This window comes from Nicotiana attenuata, chromosome 5 (genome assembly GCF_001879085.1).
Source record: "Nicotiana attenuata strain UT chromosome 5, NIATTr2, whole genome shotgun sequence".
Classification (NCBI taxonomy): domain Eukaryota; kingdom Viridiplantae; phylum Streptophyta; class Magnoliopsida; order Solanales; family Solanaceae; genus Nicotiana; species Nicotiana attenuata.
In genome coordinates this window covers 1,267,525-1,277,974 of record NC_031993.1, presented here as the reverse complement: position 1 = coordinate 1,277,974, position 10,450 = coordinate 1,267,525, and the positions used below count along the sequence as shown (strand labels likewise).

The window sequence follows — 10,450 nt, the reverse complement described above, 5'->3', positions numbered from 1 at the left end:
CATGGCCTCCACCTCCTACATCATGTTCAAATCCCTTCAACAAACTCAACTCAAACTCTATTACTTCACTCACTGCAGTAAGCATTCTTTAAAGTTTCACTCTTTTTTTCATTCTCTCCTTTCTGCACCAACAAAATACACACTTGGAATTTTGCCCTCCATTCAAGTTAAAGCACAGGTCACTCACTTGGAAACAATATTGTCCTTTGAACCAGAGCAAGAAATATCAGGCAGTAGAACTAATAATGAAAATAGCTCTATAGAAATATTAGGCAGTAGAACTTATACTGAATTCACGGGTAGTCCTGACCTTAGAGGTCCAAGTTCAAAAAATAAGAACATGTAGTCCTGAATTTAGAGTTACAAGTTCAAAAGTTAAGGACATGTAGTACTGAACTTAGAGTTACAAGCTCAAAAACTAAGGACAAGTAGTTCTTAACTTAGACTTACAAGCTCATAAATTAAGGACAGCTAGTCCTGAATTTACGTAACAAGTTCATAAGTTAAGGACACTTGGTCGTGAACTTAGAGTTGGAAGTTCAAAAATTAAGGACACTTGGTCCTTAACTTAGAGTTACAAGCACAAAAATTAACGACAGGTAGTCCTTAACTTAGAGTTACAAGTTCAAAAGTTAAGGACATGTAGTACTGAACTTAGAGTTGCAAGCTCAAAAACTAAGGACAGATAGTCCTTAACTTAGACTTACAAGCTCATAAATTAAGGACAGCTAGTCTTGAACTTACAGTAACAAGCTCATAGGTTAACGACACTTGGTCCTGAACTTATTAGAGTTGGAAGTTCAAAAATTAAGGACACTTGGTCCTTAACTTAGAGTTACAAGCACAGAAATTAAGGACAGGTAGTCCTTAACTTAGAGTTACAAGTTCAAAAGTTAAGGACATGTACTAGCCCGTTTGGCCAAGCTGTAAAAATCAGCCTATTTTGAGAAGTGCTTTTTTTCAAAAGTGCTTTTCTTAAAAGTACTTTTGGTGAGAAGCAGTTTGTGTTTGGCTAATTAGTTTGAAAAGCACTTCTGAGCAGCAATTAGTGTTTGGTCAAGCTTTAAAAAACTGCTTCTAAGTGTATTTTTCTCAAAAGTGCTTCTCAAAAAAGTGCTTTTGGAGAGAAGCTACTTTTTTCTGCTTCTGCTTCTCCTCAAAAGCACTTCTTTTCCTTCCAAAAGTTACGCCAAACACCTCAATGTTTGGTCAAAAGTGCTTTTGGCCAAAAAAAAGCACTTTTGGCCAAAAAGAAGCTTGGCCAAACAGGCTAGTAGTACTGAACTTAGAGTTACAAGCTCAAAAACTAAGGACAGGTAGTCCTTAACTTAGACTTACAAGCTCATAAATTAAGGACAGCTAGTCCCGAACTTACAGTAACAAGCTCATAAGTTAAGGACACTTGGTCCTGAACTTAGAGTTGGAAGTTCAAAAATTAAGAACACTTGGTCCTTAACTTAGAGTTACAAGCACAGAAATTAAGGACAGGTAATCCTTAACTTAGAGTTACAAGCACAAAAATTAAGGACAAGTAGTCCTCAACTTCGAGTTCCAAGTTCAAAAGTTAAGGACATGTAGTCCTAAACTTAGAGTTACAAGTTCAAAAGTTAAGGACAGGTAGTCCTAAACTTAGACTTACAAGCTCATAAATTAAGGACAGCTAGTCCTTAACTTACAATAACAAGCTCATAAGTTAAGACACTTGGTCCTGAACTTTATGAGCAGAAGGGTATTTTCGTCCGGGCGGATAAAAGTTTATTAACGTAGTGGCTAAAGACTAAAGACATTTTAAACAATGGCTTAAAAGTAAATACATATCTTATTACTGGCTAACTATGCACTTCCCCCTAAAAATAGCACGGGCTAGCCAGTTTTCGGACTGGTCATTTAAAAATAGCCAGCGTTTGCAAATTAAAAAATAGCCACTATTTTGCTACAACACGAAAGGTTCCAGCATAATATACTGGAGATCGGTGCGCCTGTGTATGAACTTCTAGCATATTATGCTGGAACTCCAACACGCGAAATGTTCCAGCATAATATACTGGAGATTGTAGGACCTGTGTATGAACTTTCAGCATATTATGCTGGACCGGTATATTATACTGGAACTCCAGTATATTATGCTGGAAGTACAATATATATAATATTTTACCGGTTATTATTTTTTTAGAATAACTAAAAATATATATTTTTCATAAAAATGAACAAATTATAAAATTAGCCGGTAATAGCTTTTGGATTCTAATGATGTACAGTCTCTAAAGTCTATATGTAGACCCATCCACGTGCAGTTCGTGGCTTAAAGGCCCAATGAGACTTTTTGTTCATCTTTCTTTTTTATCTTTTTCACATTTACTATCTTAATTAATTTTATCAAACGTTATTTGACTCGACTAGAAATTTGAGACGTTAATTTAGTTCACATAACATATTAGGTAATGATGAAAGAGAATATATTAAAGCAACATTTGAACTCAATCTAAAATATAAAGGATTTTAAAATTATATTAATGCTAGCAATTATGATGATATATTACCTTTTCAAATAGTAATCTTAATTATATAATCAACGAGTGGGAATCTTTCACAACGTCTCTCTACTGGCTAATAACATGGCCAGTTCATCCCCTAATCTAATAGCCTGTCATCTCCAATATCTGAGCTGTTTTTTCAACAAATCCATCTCTTTACTAGCTGTCAATTTAGTTGCCTTTTACTACTATAAATACTCACTTTTCCGCTCTTCATTTTGTGAATAAATCTCTCTTTCTCCATTCAATTTTCAAAATCACTATAAATAAAATCTCTTCATTTCTTCCATCAAAAATGGCTTCTGTTAGCATCATCAAGGCGTTCGTGATTTTCGTCTTTGTCGTTGTTGTTACTGTTTCGGCTCAGGAGCCTAGTCTTGCACCAGCTCCGTCGCCTGATGCTGGAGCGGGTTTCTCTTTGCCGGTTTCTGGTGCTTTGATTGGAACTTCTTTGTTCGTGTCCCTGTTTGCTGTATTAAGGCATTAAGAAGCTTGAGGCTTTGGAATCTCTTTTTTAAAATTGGGAGAGGCGTATGTTATTTAAATTGGTTGGATGATGAAATATTATTGTATTTATTATTCTTTGTTCTTTTGTATATGGGATTTTGCAATGTCATGAAATAATATAATCTTTTGATTCTTCTTCATAACAAATATGTTAACTTTATTGTCTCCAATGTGAAAAGAAGAAAACTTTGAGCATAATGTCAATATTGGCCAACTGAGTTACTGAGCAAAACACTAAAGATAGATAAAGAACAATGTTAATATTGGTCAAAGATGACTTTTAGGGGCAGATTGGTTTGAAGACAAGTTACGTTGGATTAATTATATTGAGATACGTTGGGATTAATTATATTGTGAATAGTTTAGTTATCCTGATATTATTTTTTATTGATTGTTTGGTATATTGTATTAATCCTGGGATTGTGAATTTTACTGCTTTATTCTGGGATAACTTATCCTGGGATTGTATTCCACCCTCTGGCAGGTATAAATTATCCCGGTACTATTTTTAATCTTGGGATAGTTTATCCCATAATTAGTAACATAGTAAGGGATAAGGCAGTACTAAATTTTTATCCCAAGTTTATTGTTGCTTATCCATCTTAGTGTTTAAGTTATAGAAGCATATTAATCAAGAATTCTTTTATATAGGTTGCGCCATCTTTTAGAAGAAAGGCTAGGGAGAAAATTGAACTGGTAAGAAGATGAACCCAAATGGACAAAGATCATGTTGGAACTGGGCTTTATTAGTAGAGAAGATACCTATAACACCCTCACAAATCATTGTATATGCTACATATAACTAACATGATTGATGTAAAATACAAATGAAAAGAAGCCAATACACTGCTACCTACTATTATTGCCTATTTGCTCAATACTGTTAATATTATGTCCTGGCAAAATGAGTAGTACCAGACACAGATGCTGCTCCCAAATTGTTGTCATATCTCTCTCCTGTTGCGATTACCACAGCTCTTTGCATTAGGGAAGGAACAACAACAACAACAAAAAAAGCAGTGAGTTCCCAGCAGTGGGGTCTGGGGAGGGTAAGTACAGCAGTGGGGTCTAGGGAGGGTAAGTACGTACGCAGACCTTACCCCTATCCTGGGAGGGCAGAGAGGCTGTTTCTGATAGACCCTCGGCTAGAGAGTAGAGACACATTAAGGAAGGAAGGCAGCAATAAACGTCTGCTTCCGCGCCCCCATAAGCAAAGCAGTGTTATGAACATAGCCTTCACAGTTGTACTTGTTAAATTAACACTAGAAAGGTGATAAAACTAGCACTTGGAAAAGTGAATACCATTCATCAGCTCATTTAACAAGTTGCTTTCCATGTTGAAAGTGCATATCCGATACGACCCTTCCATCCCTGCAGTAGCCATTCACTATCTACATCGATCACGAAATTATTGTCATATTCCTTGAATCGTTCCGTTGCCATTCTCATGATCTCCTCATCCAAAGGTAGCTGTTGAAAACCAGCTTTCATAATTCGGACTTGCCACTGCTTGTATGTTTCTGGCCGTTCAATTCTCTCAGCTGCTTCACATGCGATGACATTCATTGCCTCCCGACCAAGTATATTCTTTTCAATCAGCATTCTCTCGTGCACTTCCCGGGGAATATTAGCTTCAAGCATATCAAACAAGGATGAGTAATGGAAAAGAGCCTCGCGGAATCGTGTGATAAAGAATGGGGCATTATAAGCACCATTTACAATTCCCAGTATGAAAACATCTGGATTCAACTTTCTGATAAGATTCAGAACAACATCTCTTGGACTGTTTGCATCCACAGTCTCATCAAGTAGATTCCTAAAACGGTACAGACAGTTCACCACAAGAACCTCGCCCTTATTTATCTTAAGATCCTTGACTTTAATCGTTTCCCACTTCTGCGCTATAGCATTGAACTCAAAAGGAACATTGAAACTCTCAGCATAATTAGCTAACCGTCTCCCTGTTTCCTCAACCCTCACTGCTGGTCGAAAACCGGGATGTGGAAAATCAATCCCAGTTATACGAAGCTTGGGAGGTCCACCCGGTCTAGAAGAGAGACGTTGTATGAGGGCAGGCCATTGGAAACCCCACATAATACCAATATCTATAATATGTACTGTTGAAGCATTTTCAGCTAGATTCATAATTGACTTATTTGAGAAAAAGATAGAGATCTTCCTGAACGGGCAGGCAGCAAGCAGTAGCTGGTAACCTTTCAAGACATCAGCCGCTGATACAGGCAGTGTAATAAGGGCTCTATAGATATGAGTACCAGAACCCGCCATCCGTGCCTCAAGACCATCAGCAAAATAATAGGCTAACCTCTGCATCCCGTCCCCCATCGGAGAACAACTTTGCCTGATCTGCTTCAGAAGCTCATTTGCTGTCCTTCGATTTTCCGCAGCAACAGCTTGTGCACAAAGTGTCAAGAGCGTTCTCAAGTCTACTACATGTCTTTTACCCCCTTGTTTCTTTGCTTGTGAATTCTTACTCAATTCCACTACATCTCGTTTACTCCCTTGTTTCTTTCCTTGCGACTTCTTACCATTAGATCCCTTTGAAACGCCATTCTGTAACACATTTCGCCTTGATATAGTCTGCCAGGACTCGCGAAGAGCAGATTCATTTTTTCCTGCATTGCATAGCAGCACCCTATCGAACATTTCTGATCGAACAGTTGATTCAGAAAACACTGCATACTGCTTGTTATTTCTTTCTTCCATTGAATCTACTACATCTTCTTGAAGAGTGTTTTTCTTCCCTCTTGACCTTTCAGGAGATTGCTTTTCTCCATATTTCTCAACCTTTACTAATGCATCAATTCTCTCTTCATTTTGCTCGCCTCCCACGAAATTATACCTCACATCAGCAAACAAACTATTACCCCGAGGAATGAACTTACTTGCCTCCTCCACCCCTTTCTTAAACTGCATAATAGACTCGCTGTCACTAAATATATCGGGAATCCTAAGTGTGCTCAGAGGAGAATCCACACGCACATCCGTGACAGTGCTTGACGAACTGTGGGGCGAAAGAAAACGTGACACGTTTGACACGTCATCCCCACTGAGATCAAGATTCCAATTCGGGCATAGTACGCCATCACGACCATCGTTTCCACTATTGTGAAAACCACTACGGTCCATACTATTATATCCATTCTGACCTAAATTGGACGGTTTATCCAGATTCGGGGGAGGAGGGTACTCCTCTCCGATAACTTCATAATACGATCTTTCTGCAGCTCGAAGAGCTGCAGATTCTTGAAACATAGAAGACATTTCTTCAATATCCTCTTCCATTAGCATCTGATTTATATACTTAAGCACCACATCACTAAAATCATAATCTTCATCTGCAGTTGATGGGACTAAAGTATTTGATTGAAATGGACTAATATCAACATGATTATTGTTGACTAAATTATCACTAACTCTGAGATTATTGATCAGATTTGGATCAGGTAAAAATGAATGAGCTTCATCCTCTATTTTAATTGCAGATCCTGCCTCATATAACCCCATGAAACCTCTATCAAATTTCATCTACTCTGCAATAAGCAAGAATTGAAAACCCAAAAAAGTCAACTCCAAATAAAATCCTTTTCAATGGATAAACGGTAGCCTTAAAAGAATCACAACAGCATGCTAATAAGAAAAGGAAAAAAAAAGGCAGTTCGGTGCACTAAGCTCCCGCTATGCGCGGGGTCCGGAGAAGGGCCGGACCACAAGGGTCTATTGTACGCAGCCTTTTACCCTGCATTTCTGCAAGAGACTGTTTCCACTTTCCACGGCTCGAACCCATGACCTCCTGGTCATATGGCAGCAACTTTACCAGTTACGCCAATACTTCCTTTCTACAACAGCATGCTAATAATACAATACTCAGAAATTACAATCAACTACATCTTCAAAATACAATACTCAGAAATTAAACCCCGAAAGAAATGAAAATCAAGCACTGACTTAGACACGGTGTTTAAGAAAGAAAGACCGACTTTTGAAACATGTTATCTAAAAAAAGTAGATATTTGTATGGTTATGAATCGTTTCATTAAGGCTAAAATGAGAAGTTTAAAGGTAAATTATTTTCTAAATATAGAAAGTTAACAAAATACATCACATAAATTGGGACAGATAAAGTGAAATTTTAGCTAGATCACCAGAATTGAGCTGAAAAGCAATACAGCAAAAGACAACGTTATCTTCCAAATGAAAAATATAACCAATAAATAGTAAAATACCTAGTAATAACGAATACTTGTTTTTGTACTTGAATAGTGTAAAGGAATAGAACAGAAGCAGAAAGCTGAAAATGAATTTCTCAAGAAAAAGCAGAGCAAAGTGCAATCTATTTTATGTACCAAAGAGTAACTGTTGGTGTGAAAAATTGACGAAGATAGAGGAATTTACCAGCAATTTTGAGAACATAAGAGTCAAAGCAGGGAGCAGAGCACAAGGAAAAACAGAGAAGGAGAAAATGGTATAGTATATTAAATACTCCTAAGAGTTTATTAATGGTTAATTAACTATCTGAAATTAAGTGGGCGTTTGGACATAAGAATTGTAAAACTTCAAAAAAAAAAAAAAAATTGAAAATAAAATTCAATTGAAAATGGTATTTAAAATTAGAGTTGTGTTTGGACATGAATATAATTTTGGATTGTTTTTATATTTTTTTGAGTGACCTGAGTAAATTTATATAAACTTATTTATAAATAAATGACAACCAAATGCATAAAGCATTCTGCATTCATGCAAGATCCGGGGAAATGTCATACCTCCACGGGTGCAATATAGACAGCATACCCAGAGCTGGATTCAGGATTTAAACTCTATGGGTTCAGTTTTTAAGATTCTTAATATTGAACCCGTTATATTTTTAAAGTTATGGGTTCATATCTACTCATTGTTGTAATTTTAGTAAATTTTTACACATAAATTTATGTACTGCGTCAAAAGTTATGGGTTCAATTGAACTCGTCGGAGCTACGCTACATCCATCCCTGAGCATACCCTAATGCAACTATGCAAGTAATTGCTTCCATGACTCGAATTCGTGATCTATAAATTTATTTAAAGCAAACAAATTAAAAATAATGTTCAAACATATATAATGATAAAATAAGCACAAAGCGACTGGCACTGCAAAGTCTACTGTTCAGGTCTCCATGAAATGAAAATAAAGAGGAAAAAGGTGTCCAGGTCTCAATCTAGACAAAGCAGTCCATTTTGGTTAGTTTGACCCGTTTGGACATAAATGCGGCAATATAGACTCTGTCTATATAAATGCTGAATTTTAGTATTTGTAAATGTTTGTTTAGCTATGTATCTACTTGAAAATCAAATGAAACATTAAATTACTTATTTGAACATGTATATCTTTTTTTCTTTTTTTTTTTTGATTAACAAGATATATTATACTCATATATATATATATATATATATATATATATATAAATATATATATATATATATATATTTATATATATATATATAATATATATATATATATATATATATATATACTATATATATATATATATCATTTTGACTTGCTGGCAGAGACGGACATATGTGTATGGGTGAGGGCTCACCGGACCCCGTAAACTTCGGATGAAATCCTGTATATATATACGTATATACTTTAAAAATGGTTAATTTAAAGCAGTTGGCACTTGAACACTAAAAACCTTTAGGGGGTACTGATTGAGCAGAATAATGTGCCCTCGTCGTGTAAAAATTATGTGTCCGCCTGTGCTTGCTGGTTGGCCGTTTGTTACAGCAGCATCATTCGGAGAGGTTTCAGCCTCCAAAAAAAGATACTAGTCTATCGCTACATTATAAATAGTACAACCTCTTGTTTTTCTTTCCAAAATAGTTCCTAGAATATCCGCCCATATTGCTTTATTGGCAAACACCGGAGGAACTATCAAAAAGTTTGTTGTTGCTTCGTTCATCTTGCTTGCTTTCTTGGCCTGCTTGTCCGCCACCCTATTGGTTTCCCTGTAGTTGTGATTTACTAGAGGATGCCCCGGTACTGCTAAGAGTGACATGCGTTCGCATGCAATAGTCTCATAAATCAGATTTGATACTGTGTATTACCTCTCTTGAGTCTATGTTAATCTCGAAGGGGTAAAGTTGTTCGAGATTGCCATTTTTAGTCTCTGCATTAAAGTTGTTAGTTCAGAATTCAGAGCGTATAATATTGGTATAATTATTTTTCCCATGAATCCCACCACCCAATTCCCATTGCTGTTTCGGATTACCCCTCTTAGTCCACCTACAAGCCTATTTTGAAGGAGGAGAATTTGTAGTGAGTCTTCACAATAAATATAACAACATGATAGAGGAGAACTCATATAGTGAATCCCAACGTGTTTGAGATTTAGACAACAGTTATTGTTATTGTATTTTAAGTGAAGAAGTAATTTTTACTCACAAACGCAAACTTCTTTTTTAAATGGGATTCATGTTCATTCACAATACCAAGAGAAGTTGTCTTGTATTTTAAGTGAAGCACTAATTATAAAGGGGTATTATCACTTTTAGCCTGCTCTAGAAAATATTTATATTTGATTGTCAAAAAAGTATATAAAATTTGTATAATATTTATATATGACATACAGAATGTATATATATATACCAAAATATATATAAATTTTATACATTTTCGACTATTATTTTTACAGCGGTTATACAATGTCATTTTTTTCAGTTATTAAAGTTCTCTCTTTGTCTTAACATTTTACTTGCGTATATCCCCAACAATTCCCTTCGCTATAAAGATTTTTCTTTTGTTTTATCTTGAATCGGGAAGAATTAAAAAACAAATCTTTATCTAGTTGTAAAATGTTGCAATGCTATCTAAAGTAAAGTCTAGTTTGTGGATTTCGCCCAAAAGTAATAAATTAAAATTCAAAAAAGAAAAAAAAAAGAAAAAGAAGTATGTTAAGAACACTAATTATTTTACTTAGTTAGTTAGTTAGTTATGACAGCTGCACCAATCAGCTTGGTAGTTAGTGGTTCAACTTGGTAGTTAGTGTTTATAATCTTAGCTTAGCATAGACAACTGCAATTGTATATAGTGGTGGTTCCATTCACTTTCTTTTCAGTTAATTCATTCCTAATGTTCTAGATTCTTCTCTCAATATGCTCTCTCTCTCTCTCTCCTTCTCCCTAAGTGCTTGTGACGCAAAGGTTGCAGCCTTATCACCATTGAAGCTCAGCTTCAAGCTATAGTAGAGCTTCAATTACTGTTCGATTGGCTAATTCTAAGTAATTGATACAACCTAGGGAAAACCACACCCCAATAGCTAGCTATTAAGGTGGGAGAGCCCAAGGCTATATAAACCCCACATCAACACTTTGTAGTACCGAATGTGGGACTCAAGTCCCATTCCTTGCAA

The 10,450-nt window shown here is 35.9% G+C and overlaps 1 protein-coding gene across 3 annotated transcripts; it reads right to left on the bottom strand.

The window, feature by feature from the left end:
- Window positions 3,757-7,517, bottom strand: LOC109225153 (scarecrow-like protein 14). 3 transcript variants are annotated; one of them, XM_019389736.1, is made up of 3 exons: window positions 7,455-7,517; window positions 4,142-6,592; window positions 3,757-4,018 (listed from the first exon to the last, which is right to left on the bottom strand). In XM_019389736.1, exon 2 carries the CDS (start codon window positions 6,585-6,587, stop codon window positions 4,359-4,361), a length of 2,229 nt encoding a protein of 742 aa, XP_019245281.1. In that variant the 5' UTR covers window positions 6,588-6,592; window positions 7,455-7,517; the 3' UTR covers window positions 3,757-4,018; window positions 4,142-4,358. The 3 variants fall into 3 exon arrangements, with proteins under 3 accessions (XP_019245281.1, XP_019245283.1, XP_019245282.1); XM_019389738.1 differs by having other exon boundaries at window positions 4,344-6,592; XM_019389737.1 differs by lacking the exon at window positions 7,455-7,517 and adding an exon at window positions 7,286-7,446.